Here is a 17,173-nt window from a genome sequence, read left to right as displayed (position 1 = left end):
ACTCAAACCTCATTTGTCAGCAACAACAAACTTTAAACCTTCAGATCCAGAAAAGATGGGTCACACGCCTACTGCTATTGAGAGCATCATCACATTTCTGCTATTTATTGTGAAATACCCACTCTGGGAATGGCTGTAGGAACTCCAATCTGTTGCTCACATTGAACATCCTATGAGAGCATTAAAAGGTAGAATGAAGCCATTGCTGCTAGCAGAAGCAAATGATAGCCCTCAGCTCTTTGGAAATGTCTTGCCCTTGTGAGAAGCAGATGGCTCTGGCAGAATTGTAACTTCTGGAAGAGCAAGAGGCTCTTTGGTATTGCCTTTTTTGTGGCAAGGTCCTTTTTACAAAGCTGCTGCTTCTAGGTCCTAAATCCCCACTTGTTTAGGAGCTGGGAGCTGTCTTTTGCCAAAATCTGGCTTGTCTAAGACTTGGAGTTCCTAAATCCCACTGAAGCTGAGCAGAAATCATTTTTCTCACAGAAGGAAGATCTCACTTCAGAGGCATAATCTTCTGCCTTTGATCCATTTGTCAGTCAGGGGAACTGGGATGTAAGTATTTCTGTTTGTGAGAAGCTTAGAATCTATTTTCTGTGTAGTTCTGAATTCAGTGGTTACAGGAGCCTATGCCTGACACAGGGGCAAGCATCTGCTTCCTTATTAAGAACCAAAAGCCCTCCCCTGGCATAAGCAGTGTGATTCTAGAAATATCTGCAATATCTCTGCAACATAAAGGTTCCTAAGAAGGCTTAGAATCAGAGCCATGTTTTCCCATCCACTTTGATCACTGAGAAAGAATTTTAGTTGGAATCAAAATTCTTCATGATTTACATTTACTAGAAATTTAGCTTTTGAATATCCAGATGAACTTTTCATCTTACAAACTCTGCTATCATGAAAGTGTCAAAGGGTAGGGATTATCTGCAGCCAGAAAGCAGGGTGTAAGAAAATTTTACAATTATTTCCTTAAAGTAATGAACTTTTTCCTCCAACAAAGTTTTTTCCGTATATCTTTAATAAATATCACTTAATAGGTACCATTGTTATGGCACTGATGTTAAAACCTTTAATCTTTCAAATGTGCACCCACTCGTATTAGAAACTGACTCTGCATTCACAAACAAATCAAAGGCATCTTTCTGGAACATCACGATGAAGACCTGTGATCCAAAAACCAGATAAATTAGTAACCACCTTTAAAACTGCCACAAAGAGTAGTCACAAACCCCAGTGTCTGCAGAGATCACTTAACAGTGTTTTCAAAAACCAACTTCCACAAACAAGTTGTAGCAGAAAAAGAAACTTGTTGATGAGCAAACACTGTGAGTTTTAAGGCAAGTTCATAAATCTTTGTCACATTAGTGACGAATACCACAAGTGTTAAAGTAAAAAGGTTGTTATCTTGAAATACTTAAAACCTGAGGCACAGGCTCCTCCTAGTGGTAAAACCGAATTACTCCTTTTGTTCTAAGCCTTCTAGCGCTAGTTATTATTACCAATTATTCTCAGGCTTCTGTTTCGTTCTGGAAGCTTTAGAAGCCTCAAAGTTCTTACTACTGTTAAGGAATTCTTACCTAAAGATCAAAATAAGTTGGACGTCATAAAACACATGCAAATCACTATTTCTTTTTTTCCTCCAAGTTTTAGGTACCTCTCATGACCACTACATTCCAAAAGACTTAACACTTTTATACCACTTTTAAATCTGGTCTTCATTTAGTATGCCCAGAACATCACTGTGCATTTAGTAGTCGAAACACTACACAGCTTGCCTTTGTCTCAGGTGAATACATACATTCCCACAGTTAGCAGGACACCCCCCAAGTCACCATCAGCAAGTACAAGAAAGATTTTGTACACTTCAAAAATGTATTCAATTTTGAAGCCAGGACAGTTGCTCTCACCTAAAGACCAGAAGCTCAGTGTCAGTGCCCTTGAGGTTGTTACTGATTCTTCTTTGCTACATAGCAAGTGCTGCAACTGTTCAGCCACATCTGTTCTTAAACAGAGTTCCATCAAAAAGGGCAGAGTGCCCTTTTTGCTATCAAGTGCTTTAGAAGTCTTATTCTGGACTGACGTTTCTCAGCAGTGTAGGGTACAGAAGTTTATGCAATTTATGACTTTAAGTCGCAGAAAAATACACTTGAAAAAATACAGCTTCTACAGGAGGAGAAACGGAACTGTGTATAGTAAGTGATGCTGTGCATTTAATGATTTTAAACTGTAATCTCCCCCTTATAAATTAATGGTTTGAATCTCCCCCTTACAAGTTAATGGTTTGAATATGAATAGGCCTGCTACCGTAATCACAACTTAAAAACTACAACTGTCTACCTAAGTGGGATCCAGTATTGCAGTAAATGGAACATCTATTGTAGGTCAAAGTGATTTAAGCTTTAACTGTACTTGTAATACAGTAGTACCAACAATACTGCAATTGCTAAAAATTCAGATATTCCTGTAAGAAAACTTGCAGCCTCAGAAGAAAAAAGACAATAACTAACAAAACAGGCTAATTTCAGGGTTTGGCAATTTCAGTTTTGCCTTTATATTAGGAAAGGATGAAAAATCCTTTACATGTTGTTTCTATATGCATGTGTGCAAAAAAAGTCAATATTTCATCTGTGTCTGTTTTCTCTAGTCATGTTTTTCAGATTTTTTTTAAAAGACAAATCACATGCATGTTATGATACAAGAAAAAACAACCCAAGAAAACAACTTTCATCTGCTTATGTGGAAAGAAATGGAGATTTTTCTACTTACAGTTTTCTCTTTTTCATTATTTCACATGTGTATGATATATTTTTTATATAATTACATTAATTTCAGAATAAGTTGCATCAATAGAAGAGGACAGAAGGAAGAAAACCAGTTGCTGGTTGAATGACGTTTTATTTTCACATTCAGAGAGCTGTACAGTTTCTATAAATAGATGTGGTACTATAATATTTACATCATTTCCTCACCCATTACTAGTATATTCCATTCAAAACAGTAGATACCCCGACTAAGGGTTATTTCTGGGTGCATTTACTCATAATTTTATGTCAAAACATACAATACATCCGTTTGCATCAGAGCATTTTTTCCAGGTATTTTTACATGTAACATTTTCTCTCTAGACAGTCTCTGCTTTGAGCATCCTGAGACCTTTCCAGGCAAGTGCAGTTAGTTCAAGAACAAAAACAGGATGCAAAAAACATTCACATTCAGCCTACTTAAAATAAGGAATGTGATGGATAGTTTTAACTGCAGGAGTTTCATTATACAGTGACACAGGATTTGCGAGAAATACAGGTAGAGATTGGGAAAAAAAGCAATAGCTTAAAAAAATCTGGAGACAGAATAATCCTTTGGGTTCTGAATATGTTCACCAGATAGCTATAGAAATATCTGGTGTTATGAACCCAGAGAGGCATGGATCTCCCAAGTGCTTTTGCCAGTAATGTTCCCAAGTTTTACACTTCCTTATGCATTTTCTAACCCCTGTGATAACTGCTTTTGGTAGTGCTTATATGCATTTGCCAGCTCTGCTGCTGGGATAAATCTACAAATATTACCTAAACTCCCATTTGAAAATCCACAGAATCCATGAGGTGTCAGGGGTTTTCACAACATACTACCTGCGAAGTTTCTCTCTCCACTTCTTTTCCCACTGGAATAGCAGTCATATCCACAAATGGACCAATTTAATAGCCAAACTTCAACTGTCACATGGTGTTTTAAGACTATTGTAACAGTTCATCTCTCCCAAAAGGGTCTGAAAGAACTATGTGACAAGAACTCCATGTTGGTGGGTAAAAATGAACAACACAGAAGGAAAACAATAAAAACACAACATTTAAACAACATGCAGGAACAGACTGCTTCCACTGTGCACATACCAGAGAAGCTGAAAGCAGAAGCCTGCAGTTGTAAAGTGATTAATCTGTAACAAGTGCCACTAGAAACAAAAAACGTTCAAACTCAAGCCGTTAGTCATCTTAAGAAAAAGTGAATTCCAAAGGAATGGCCAGAATAGGTCACTCACAGCTGGATACTGATGCTCAAAACTGTCTGATTAACAGCTGATAGAAAAACTCCATAAAGAACGAATTCAGAAGGAGACTGAGCAGTGAAGTCTTAGGTTTTTCTATGGGGAAAGACTTGCAGGATCATACATAAATAATCAAGTTCTCATAGAAGACAATAAAGTGAGCTCCAGAAACTGCAGTAAAAATGGGAGTACTGCATTATCAACGTGCCAAAGGGTAGGTATTTTCCAATATCAGGATCAACTGGAAACTGGTCGAGGTGGTTTGCTTTTGTTTTCTGCCTCTTTTCCACGAACTGCAGCCACATAAGAGAAGAGACACAGCACGGAGTAGCAGATCTCATGAGCCTAGAAGAATTTAGAAAAGGAGATAATGAAATTCAGATGATCTAGTGTTTTACAAAATCCACTGTACATTTTGTATTTAGCTGCATGTCTTCCCCTCTGGCTACAGGCAAAAAAATCAGGGAAAAGTGTCCCATACTACCTTCTGATTGAGGTGGATAAGAGAAAAAAAGCCTTGTAACAACTATAAAACCTCCTTTGGGATAAAAACATTAGTTGCTTGATAGTGTGATTCTAATCATTTTTAAGAACAGTATGCTAATCTTGAAAGTTGGCTAGCTGGCTTTAGAAATAAACATCCTACATATTTGCCTTTGGTCTGTTGTATGAAGTTACATACTTCATTTTCTTTTTCTGGGAGGGGTTGGATTAGAAAAGTCTACAACTAAATATCCAGTACTTCACCTTAACTCTTGAGATGGTGGGATTCTTCCTTATTCACAACTAGCTTTTTATTCTCAAAAGTACAAGGAATGTTAATTCTTGTCATTGTTAACCAATGCCAGTGAATCCATGTGTAACACAAACTTTTTCTCTCTTTTTTACTTTTTAATTGTAAAAAAGCAACAAAACCACAACCCAACATTGCATGCTTCATATGAAGAACACCAAAGCAACTTTGTCACTACCTTAACACAGAGGGTTGCACATAGCATCGGCATGATTTACCATTATTCCTTTTAAACCATTAAGTGTACTATTACTTAACAGGAAATCCTCTTTTAGCACGTCTCGCAGCACAGTTCAGTGAAGGTAAGACTTGGACTTAGTTTATATCCCAGTTCTAATACTGGCTGTTCTGGTGATCTTAAAAGTTCTTGTCTTGTAAACTGACATTTATTATCTTTGTAAAGGTAATAAGAGTAACCACGTGTTTTGCTGTATTATAGTACAAGCCAAAACACTTGTGTAAAATATCATTAATTTGCACTAAGCTGTTTTTTCTTATTAAAAGATAGAGCTATCTGCTTCTTAAATTACATATATTCTAAGCATTTTGTTCCTAAAACATTGCTAATTTCTTCAATTTTTCTCTCTGCTCTTGAAGGACTATGAGTTCCATGCAACCACCAAATGCACGTGATGCACTTCAGACATTAAGTAACTGAAGAAATTTCAGTTCTGATGATAACCACTTGTTTCTGTTTCTTCCTCATAAATGCATATAAGCCTGATCATTGAACTATTCTGTGTAAAAGTGCTGAGTACCAGTGTCAACTGCTGGTTGTTCAAAAAATGCTGTAAAAACTGAGCACTAAACCACAGCAATGGCTTGCCAACATGGGAGGAATCAATACTTCTACAGTCTCTTGCATTTCAGTGCTGTCTTTCAGGAGTAAATGGGAAGTTTTCATACTCAGTCAGCAATCGTTTTACACCCAGGAACAAATCTCCCTTCTGTAGATTAACGATTGTGTTTTGCATTGTCTTAACAGCTCTTACTGTGCTGAAGTTCATGCTAAGACCTTGCATCTTTATCTATCCTAACAAAAGCAACCGTGCTTTTTTGCACCACCTGTGAGTACTTCTAGTTTCACAGAAACAACAATCATCAATTTTTGTTGTCTTCCCTTTAGGAAAACAATCATAAAAGAGCAGCTAGTGTTTCACTGCAGTATTAGCATTGCAAATCCTGAAATCTCAATGTCATTCTTTCAACACATGAAAATGTAAAGATATATCCTCTAAAGAACTACCAGAAAGCATCAGAGTTGACTCACCATTGGCGTCTTGTACTTGTGGCTCACCACTTCTTTAGTTTCAGGAACTAAAACCGGACGGGCAAGAGACAAAACAAAAAGTTCAAAAAACGAGAGGAAAAGGGGAAAGCAATAGCACAATGTTCCCATAGGAAAGGGAAGGGATGCACACAGACAGCAGGTGCAGGTACAGGGCACCTCACTATCCCTTACTTCTAGATACTCTTCCTTCTCTTCATTTATATTAAATATGTCCTTGAAGATACTGGTAATGTCATAATAAATTACTCAGGTTGGCAAAAATATTCCACTGTCTCTGTTTGGAAAGACATAGTGGGGATTTGATGGTTCTTAAGAGACTCCAGCTTTTCTCATGCTACTTATTCCTGCTAGAGAGCAAAATTAATGACAAAGTATGCTTCATGACAAAACATGCCTAATGTCTACTCTGATAAAACAATAACCAACAATTCCAGAAGAATCTGTCAGTATGCGATTCCCAAAGTTTTTATCCTTCAGATATCTGAACCCTTCTCTGCTAAATACCAGATCTTAAGAGAACACTACAGAGGACGCTCTGCAGTAAGTTACTGAAATCCAGGACAAAAAAAAAAGGAGATTAAGAAGAAATTTTCTGAACTGGAAGATTCTTTCCTAGTTCTATTTCAAGTTTCTCAAGACATTCTTTCTCCTGTCTCGGACGTGTGTGATGGTTGTGATTTGATATACTCACTGAAAACGTTCACTGCTTTTGAACAAGTTGGCTTAAAACAGAATACTCATTTCAGTCACACATATTCTTAAAATACCTGTTGATTTCTGTAAGACTTTATATATAAAGATGATCAGGGCACTGATGAATAAAAACCAGAAGTTTTCATCTTGCTCCCATGAACTGCCCCAGACTAACAGGAAGGAAACAGGCAAAATAGAGCTGAAAAAACTTTGCCTTTCATTCTCACTGTGGAACACATAAAAAAGCAAACTGTAACCATGCCATTGGTGTGCAATGCATCTGAACTCTGCTTTTGACCCACGCTTGGTCTGTAAAGGTTGTTGTGAACAGATACCATGGGAAATCATCAGGAGAGAACAAAGACCACACTAAGAACATACAAATGGCAAATTTACAATGTTAAGATCAGTGGAACAGCAAGACCAACTGCGAGCACTTCCCTTTCCAGTATAGCTGAAATTTGCCATGAAATTTCTATGTCACATCAAAAAGATTTAGAAGAAGCAATACAGAAATTATGCAAAACCGAATCATACCAGGTTTGCAGAGGAAGGGTAAATGTTTTATTACACATAGTACCAGTGACAAGAAAAGAAACAGAGGCAGATGAGTTCAGTATGAGTAACTAGGAAAAGTCCACACCAAAACCTATTCATGCACATGTCACCTTTTCTATGATATGACACAGCTAAACACTGGAGAGGGAGATGGATCACACTCTAAGGGGCCAAACATAGGCAGTGCAGACTGGCTTGGACAAAGTCATCTAAACACAAATTAGTGTTTAGATGACTTTGAATTAGAATTAGTATTAGAATTAGTGCCTACTAATTCTCCTATGTCCTGGTATGTCATTCTCGAAAGAAAAGCTAGTGAAAAGTACAGAATATGACTGTAAAAAGCAATGGTTTTGTTTATTTGTCCAATTTTCTCTTTCCTTGGGTTGGCAGCTACATTAAGGACTGAGAAACAAGGGAAACACACACCCAGGCTGCACTGCTTCAGTGAAACCAGTGACCAGATCTGGGAGGATAAGAAGGTGCACATTAAGCTACCTTACCCGTTGGCACCAGATGGTTCCAAATTAACTCCACGTCACCAGGGGATAAAGATGGGACTGAGGCTGGTGCACAGCCAACTAGGGTAGGACTTTTACAGCTGTGTAAGTCTCACTGCCCACTAGATAACAGACAACTGTTCATATAACTCTTCAAAAAGCAGGAAGGGAAAGCTGTAAGGACCTTGTGCCACGAGGGAAGGAGAGGAAGGGAAGCTGTAAAGTCCTCTATCATAATTGAGAATAGGAATAGGAATAGAGGGAGCAGAGAGCACCTAGGCAAGGTCCCCCTGTTGCATGGTCAGTATATTGCTTTGTCTTTAAGTACAGTCCTTCCAGTGTGGAAAATTCTTCTGAGAGGACTGAGGAAGAGTAAAAAGAATGGGTTTGGATTTATGCTCAGAGAAGTGAAAGCACTACTGCTGCAGAATACAAAAAGAAGAAATAAAATAAAAAGAAAGAAAAAAAGACCCCAGCCTCGAATTAAGAGATTAGAACCACTTTTCTTCTAACATTGTCATTCCTGATGCTGTTGATGCTAAGGGGATGAAGGGAGTAAATTATTAAGCACCATCCTGCAGCCTTTGGTCCTGTGAATGAAAATATGGCACTAGCATAGAATGAGTTTAGGGGACAACACTTTACCTGCTGGAGAATGAAGGTTTTCATAGCAGCAGCGGTGAAGGGGCCACAAGAAAGTAAAGCACAAGTACGCAGCAGTAACTCAAATTCCAGAGGGAAGAGCCTTACATTTCCTCACTTACTTAAATCTCCACTTCCATTTGTGGGCAACAATTCCTGAACTTCTGCTTTGCATCCTGCTCTGAAATCACAATGCCAACTTTCATGATGCCACCTAAACCCAGTGTTAACACAAACAGACCTTTCACTCCCTGCTGCGCTATCACTGAGCTTGGAGCACTTGTGCTTGGTAAAACCAAGTAAACCAATCTTGCACTGAAGTATTTCCCACCAGGCTGCAGTATGCATGCTCACTGTTCTGTACCTTTCTAAGACTGTATAATCCTGCAATACGGAATCTGACTGCACAGTTCACAGTGCTTAACACAGCTAAGTATCTTCACTTAAGAAGCCCACACAAGTTTTTGCTGAATGCTGTTCTTTACTATTAAATTAACTTGTTAAGTACACTTGAATAGGATAGGTTGGACTATCTTCTCATCTCTATAAGTTAAAAAAGCAGCTCTGAGGTGGTCTTTCAACTGCGCACAAGAAATTTCACCCCCCGCAATATCTTTCTTCCTTTCTTCTTTCTGTTTATTAGCTGGATGGGCAAACTGTAAATCTCACTTGGTACATTTAAATTCGCTCTTGTCTGTGACCTCTATTTTGGGAGAAGGGTATTGTTCATTTGATTGGTTTCATTTCTCAGGCTTTGCTTGTAGTGTCCAACTCCCAGTTTATTTTTAACTACTCCTAAAACTACCCTTTCATAAGTTCCATTATCACAATTTTAGCTTTTGCAATAGGCCTTTGATTACAAAATTTTCTGTTATAAAGGTTCTTTTTCTTACGGTTATTACAGTCATTATTCAGGGGCTAAATACTATTAGAGCCATCAACAAAAGTTGACTGGAAATAACTAAGTCTAACACTATCTATCTTTTTGTGCAATATAAACAAACTATTAAAAGAAATACTTTGAGTTAAACCTCTCCAAAATGATCCAAAAATTACTTGCTCTGATCCAAGTAATTTCTTCTAAGTTAAGGGTTTCACAAGCTGAAGCCATTCTTTAAACTGATTGTGTGGCTTCTGAACTCTCCTCTTTGTAAAACTCATCAACAATCTTTTACACCCTTAAGCAATTTCTGTAAGTAGTAAAACGAATCAGGCCTGACAGGGTGAAAACGTGGTATCAAAGGAATACGCAGCCATAAAGACAACTTCTGAACATCTAAACTATTAGAAAACTTTCAGGGTCTGAATACACTGATCTGATCACCTGAACCACAAACAGCATTATCAGAAAATGGGGGAAAATTGTTAAAAATTCACATCCCAGACTTCTGGGAGATTAATTTATGGCAAACAACAGGCAAACTGCAATAGTCAGAAAGGCTTTATTATCTGACTAGCTTATAACTTTGTATCACCGAAAGGAGGTTACACATTATTATGGTCAGAGTCATTACTTTCACCAATCTTGTATTAAATGCCTTTCATATTCTAAGAGAGAATCCCTCAGCCAGAACATTCTGTTCACAGCACCAAGGAACAACGAGTCTTGGTATAGGGAGCCACTGGGTTGGATTTTGAATAAGGGCCAAAGTATGGATGCTCATCTGCTATGGAAAAGAACACTGTAAATTCTATCTTCTTTTGAAATGTTTCATATATAACACTTAAGACCTAGACAAATGTCTCACAGATGGGTGGAAGAATAAACCAATATGGGTTTGGGGACTGTTTCAACTCCTCTGGAGAGCTGCATCTGAAGTCACTCATTTTGTTCAGACACTAGTTAAGTATAACATGACTGCCACTAACCCTGAACAGTGACCCAGAATTTTCCTCAAACTAGACTGTAGGCAGCTTCTATGTTATAGCAACGCCTGATGAAAACAGCACAAATTCTCTATTCTCCTTAACCTTTACATTTCCACTCTTTACCAGTGATGTTCTGAAACAAAAGCCACAGGATAAATCAAGTGCAACTTGACAAAATATCTTCTGCTCCATACAACAAAATGAAATTCCACATAGAGCAAAGAGGAAGCTTTGCAATTAACAGTAATTCTTTGTCATGAAAACATGATGAAAAGAAAGATCAACTATAAATCCTGCTTAAAAATGTGGTTTCTCAGATGAAAAAAGAACATACCACAGAAAATTCCTACACACATCCAAGTTTAACTGTTTTCTTTGCTTCAGAAGACTCATCTCTGTCTACTAACAAAAAGCACCTAGCCCACAAATCTTAATATGATGAAAATTAACATGTGAAGTTTAATGTTTAGTCACCCATCTCTCAGTTAGGCAACTTCTCATGTGCAACCTAACATTTCTCTCCCATCTTTGAAACTGCAGTGCAGCTAAGGACTGGAAATTTGAGTTACTGCCATGTGAGTACAGACCTAATATCAAAATAATGTAATTACCAAATTCCTCCAGGACAAAGACTCCTCGCACAGTATTGCACTTTTTAATGTGATTCAGCTCTATGAAAACCTACAAAAACAGGAAGAAAAGTAACATAAAATTAGTCAGGTTGGTTTTGGTGGGGTTTTTATTTAAACTAAAAACCAAAATGAAACAAAAACATCATCACAGCAGATACAACCTGAAGTGTTATAGCATACACTACCAGTTCATTTACAGTTTAATATATAAATAAAGGGTGAAATAAATATTCAAAAGACAAACTTGCCACAATGCTAGAAATCAACAAATAACTTAAAAGTGCTAAGAAGCGAAGACAGCAGAAGATGAAGTACCTTCCGCTCCTTGCAGGAGGAGAAAGCATGGAAGAGAAACGAAGGAGTTAGTAACTCTGACATATCCAACATTGCTACCCCTTCAGGCACTCAAATGAGTTATTGCAAAAAGAATACCAACACACCTGAAATACAACAGAAGAGGGGGACAAGAAAAAAGCTGGCTCCCAAATTTGGCATGATTTATAGCCTCTGATCCATCCCAGTTAGATTCTGCCCCTCCATGCATCCTCCTCCAGCACAGAGGGCAGGTAAGGGGCACTCTACTTCCCACCCTGACACTGATCCTCCTGACTCATCCAGTATTCAGTTTAATCCAGTGAGGAACCACTGATCTTCCTTCTCCCTCACAGACTTGCCATTTGAGACTTTATTACAGTTTCTGATGTATAATCTGCATACTTACTCTTGTAACTGTCTCCTCTAACAGTCAGTACCAGTTTTCTGCTCTAAGCAGGACAGGAGAGTTTGGACCCTTCTCTGTCATTTGCTCACTTCACATAGGGCTGCTGCTGAGCAGTCACTCAGAAAACAAACCTGCTTTAAACTTACACTTTACATACATAAACCCCAAAAGAAAAACATTTGAACTGCATGACTAGGTTTCTCAGTCCAGAATGTAGATGCCAAGATTGCATAACCAAACAAGTTCTCTGAGCATATTGAGTTTATTCAATATCCAATCTATTTCAAGATACAGAACAGTTCCTTCTTATGTGCACGTCTCCAAAAAGGTCAGATCAGTACACAGATGGAAGAAGCTGCAGAAAGGAGTCAATTCCACATTCCACTTTCCCATATACTTGCTTTTTTATGCAGGAGAAACTAGAGTTCAGTGTAAGTCTTTGTCCAGTACCCTAGAAAGACCCTTGCAAGTCTATATAACAATAGTCTGGATTGACACTTTTGGTGCCTTATACATGTCAGACACCATGAACTCAGGGCCTTTGTTAAAAATGTTACTAGAGAAACTCTGTCATCTTGGAAAGAAGGGAAAGGAAAACGCTGTAACCTTCTGAATTCAGTATTACCAACACTCACATAGCCATACTACCCAAGAAAGACAAAGGAAGCCAACAGCAGAAATTGTTGGGTTTTAAAGAATCAGGCTTATCTGTATGGATAGAGATCAGTAACTGCACCACACATCTGAGCAGTCTGGCTGATTTTCAAATCAAAGGGATTTTATTGTTACTTTTATTAGTAGAGAACTAACAAACAGACCAAGGCTATTTTTTGCTCAATATAAAAACTTAAGCTTCCAGTTACTTAGAAAATATGCAGCTTACTTTCTGCTTACACTCAAGGGAACATAACCCCCATCTTTTTTGTTTCCCTGGTTTTGCCCTTGTTCTGTATCCGTTTTGTTGGTCAAAGAACCCTTATCTTTTGAGGAACAGTTACAAAGCAAACACATCAAAACCAGAACTTTCTTTGCTGCACTTCGCTTCCTTTTTTTGTAATGTTTTCTGTGAGAGATTTTTGCTAGTGGTCTAAAGAACAAAATTCAGAAATTCAAAGGAAAGGCTCAAGTGAAACATTGGTTGTTTTATATGGTAACAGTAAAGCTGCCTAAAAGACTTGACTGCCCCCAGTGCTCAGGGTCTGAGCGCTTTAATTCCACAAGAGGTACGAGCGAGATGAGAATTTAGTGAGTTGGTTACAATTAAAGTAAGTTATCCATTTCCAAAAGATGTCTGAATCGATGGGCAATTCCTTGCTATATTGTTTAAGGGACAGAGATGCTCTCTTCTCACTCAGTCAGAAAACAAGTGTAAAGCAAATAACAGTTACTTACCCTAGGGAAACTGTGGTTCTTCAAGACAGAGCATTCAGTGTGGATCCTACTGTAGATGGGCATGTGCCTGCTGCATTTTATTAAACTTCCATCTATTTTTGACACAGATGAATTCATAATGGGGACAGAATTACGAAGTCCCAATATTATAACAGAATTTGGAGATGTGAACTCAGAATAATCTGCCAATGCCACAGGGACACTCAATTCCTCCCTATTCCAAAGGGCTCCTTCTGATCTGATAGGCACAGGTAAACTTGAACATTTTTTCTTCTTAAACTTATGCGCTTTGCTGGCACGGAGAGACCATTTGTGAGTACTAAAGACAGCCATGTCAATCATAGGTTGGCTCACCATGCATCTAAGACATTTCCAGAGGGATTCACAAGGTAGTAAGAAAGGATACACACTGCAAATCAAGAGCCTTCAAAAACAGTTTCATGAAAGCAAGCACCATTCTAACACCGAAGCATAATGTTTCCATCTTCTCAGGTAGGACAGAACAGACTCCATTTATTTACTTCTTCTTTTTAAATAAAAAATTGGAAATCCCTGTTCTAAATGTTCTAAATGAACTATTTCTATGACATCCAACCAAGCAGAGCAATAGAAAACCCTGCTATTAGTAAGCTGCATTGCTGAAAAAGAGTACTTGGAATGAGGGCCTTACTCCATATACAGGGCCTGTATACGGAGTAAGGAGAGGCAGATGAAGAGAAAGCTGCGCCTGATGAGGTCCTGCAGGCATCTGTTGATTAGCCAACAAATTCCACAGACACAGAAAAAACCCTTTTCAACACAGAAATGGCTGCAGGATCCTGGGTTTAATCATGCTCGTAGACATGTTCCGAAACCAACTGCCTTAGGGAGCAATCCATAAAGTTTATATGAGAAGTGGAAAGGACAATTCATCTAGAATAGCAGAGCTTTTATTAAGCAAGCAGACTGGCTGATGAGTGCTAGAATAGGAATACAAACATTCTTTAGCTCCCCAGAGTAAGGAAACTGGAGGGGACTTTTTCTTTACGGTACAACTAGCAGGAGCCCTTTACATAACTGCTACAGTTGTCCATTCTATACAGACTGACTTTTGTTATCTGTCTAGACACTTTGCTTTGAGAAGAACAACAAGGATATGTCTTAGGCACACTAATTGGCACTGAATGCCCTTGCCAGCTGCCAATGGAAATCTAACAGACCAAGAATTAAACATATTGAATATATTTTCCAGAACTACATTTGTTTCAATATCCATCTTAAGTAATGAAACTCATCTGGCTACAGCCTCACTGGGAAGCGGATGAAGAGCAGGAACAATCTTTCAGGTGGGGGAGACAGCTGGCACACTTCATGGGTCTGACCTGCACAGACTGTCCCCCTTTTCGTCACAGACAGCAAATCAGAGCACTCTTCTCTCCAAGGAAGGATATGATGAAGCTAGAACTCTATGAGTGTGTGTGGTAGCATGGGACTCAGTATCTGTGGTACAAAATTCAACTGGTGATGGTCCTAACGTTCAGTATCAGGTTTCCCTAAAGTTTATTTCAGAATGTTATTCCAGTTTTTCAGGAAAAAAAAAGACACTAAGTTTAAGAACAAAGGTATGTTCTAGAATTTGGAGTTTTTCCTTTGGACAGATGCATGTGTGCTCATTATGTGTTTAACACTGAGTGGTTTTGCCTTGTGATGAAGCCTGTTACACTTAAGAAACCATGACGATATGGCTACCTTCTTATATGTCTTTTCTAAGGGCAAAAGTATATGTGCCTGCCTGTTTGTTTATGAAAAAGACTTACGTCCATAAACCGTTCAAGAGATGAACTGTTTGAGCTCAACATCATTTTTGACTTCTGGAAGAAGGTAAAAAAGGAGAAACAAACAGAACATCCCCTGTGGTGTGTCCTTACCTCAAGACAAAGCAATTTCTAGTACATCCATCTCTAATGATATCAAACTGCTGCTTCAAGACCAGGGTTTAATTTTCAGAGGCTTTAGACTGACATTTCCAATGACTCTGAAAATTCATCATGTACTACCACTGAGCTCCTCTTGCAGTTCTTCAAACTTCAGCAGATCCAATAAAAAGTTAAAATCTACAACTAAGTGAGGGAGTAGGTTTGAAATACTACAGCGGGTCAGCTGTAGTCCAGGTTCTACCTTGGTAATAGATTGGAAGGAAACTGAAGGAGGTTCACAGCTCTGCAGTCCTTATACTGGCACATAAAAACTCAGAGACACATGGTGCTGCTGTGACCTTGGGAGAAGTATTAAAGATTCTGAGCATGTGTGTTTGAGATGCACGTGCACTTCCAGTGGGATCTACACTGATGTATCCTCAAAGAAGAACAAAGCTTGTGTGGGGAGAAAAGTCTAGTCAGGAGAAAAGGAAAAAGCACTCCACAGAGGACTGACAGAAGCTTTTTGTCTCTCACACACACACATTCTCTCTCTCCCCCCTAAAAATTGATTCTACTGTCTAGCATAACATGCATTTAATATCATAAGCAAAACAAAAAAACACAAAGCAAAATAAAAAACAAGGATCAAAGGAAGCAACAGAAACAACATCCAGAGAAAGGAAGAAATGACAGTTGTAGTTGTGTTTCCTCTATGCCCACTTATTTTTGTGAATTACAGCAAAAGCCACTTTTCCATTTTATTTTCATACTAAATTCTACAGATGATTTTGCAAATTTTAACACTGTACCGGCAATATTCAATCACTTTAAGGTTCACTGCTTATGGCATCAGGATACGTTCACAGTGTGATGCATTATGGCACTTTAGATTACTTATGATCACTTCTTCTGTCCCTCGATATACTGGCTACCATTTGTTCTGTGCTTAGACAATTCAAAGCACCAGAAACAGTAACTTGAAACCTGTATCCATGCTTTTCTTCAGCTGATTATAACTTTCCTGAGGATATTTCATTTCAGTATATTATTACACACATTATATATATATTTATATATGCACATGTGTTTGTGTGTAAACATACATGTGCTTTTTTACCCCCATCAGGCTATCCCTTGTCCTTGCTGATACTCTGGGAAGAGGAAACACAAACACAGGCGTGCTGCAAAAAGCTTCATGCTCACAGTCTTCTCATAGATTTCCCTCATACCTGACTGTGCATAAATTTCAGGTTAATTCCTTCCAGTGTGACCTGAAGAAGACCTCCTTCACCTGTTTTCATATCCTGCACAGGGAACTCACCACCCAACTCGGGGCCTGGGATGGTAATAAAAATAATCAAAGAAAAAAAACCCAAACAAACAAAAATATCCAGAGAAAGAGAGAGAAAGAAAAAAAAGCAGTCAGCCAAGTCATGGCATGGGGAAAAGAAATATAAATCAATAAAAACATGATTTCCATTTGATGTGCATAGCAAGAGGACACTGCTAAGAATAGCGGGGAGCACTGAAGTAGAGTCCTCTTACTAATGACAGTACACTGAGAACCACTAGATTTTTAAGTATCATAACAAAGTTCACCCTGGTTACATGAAGGGGCATGGATGAGCTCAATCTGTATTTATTTAGCTCATATTGGGGGTTTTTTTTGTTCATTTTAAAGGCCTTATTTCATTTCTCCATGGTAAGACACTGCAATCACACAATATCACAGACAGCACAGTCTTAAGTACATGTGAGCTTGGTGATTTTGTATAGCATTGTTTTATTCTTTCAGTAATGAAAAAGTCAATATGGTTACAGCAATGACTATTTAATAAAGAACATTAATAGATGACAATCTAGGCACCTTCATCTACTTTCTTTAGCATCATTCTGTTCAGGTAGAAGATGCTTTCTTATAATTACTTTTAGAAAATTATCCTTTGTGTAGAACCACTGGAGAATGGCTTTCAAACACATTTTTAATACTACATTACTGTCCAATTAACATAGCTTTCAAAGACACTTTTTCCTCCTCTACCCTCAGTGAAAGTCCAGTCTTTCCTCCTCCTCCTCAACTTAAACTGAATAAATAGTAGGAGGAAGAAAATGATAGCTCTTCCAAGCTCCAACAGCTAGCTCAGAGTT

General features: G+C 38.2%; 1 protein-coding gene across 1 annotated transcript in view; it reads right to left on the bottom strand.

The window, feature by feature from the left end:
- Positions 1 to 3,029: 3,029 nt before the first annotated feature.
- Positions 3,030 to 17,173, bottom strand: part of MADD (MAP kinase activating death domain) — a 54,515-nt gene continuing 40,371 nt past the window's right edge. The window contains exons 30-33 of the mRNA XM_080619040.1: positions 16,255 to 16,361; positions 10,994 to 11,063; positions 6,100 to 6,146; positions 3,030 to 4,381 (exon numbers count right to left, since the gene is read on the bottom strand). Of these exons, the coding sequence (XP_080475166.1) occupies positions 4,274 to 4,381; positions 6,100 to 6,146; positions 10,994 to 11,063; positions 16,255 to 16,361 (332 nt within the window). The 3' untranslated portion in view covers positions 3,030 to 4,273. The remainder of the gene's footprint in view (positions 4,382 to 6,099; positions 6,147 to 10,993; positions 11,064 to 16,254; positions 16,362 to 17,173) is intronic.

This window comes from Psittacula echo (assembly GCF_963264785.1).
Source record: "Psittacula echo genome assembly, chromosome: 5".
NCBI lineage: Eukaryota > Metazoa > Chordata > Aves > Psittaciformes > Psittacidae > Psittacula > Psittacula echo.
This window is presented reverse-complemented; position numbering and strand designations above follow the sequence as displayed.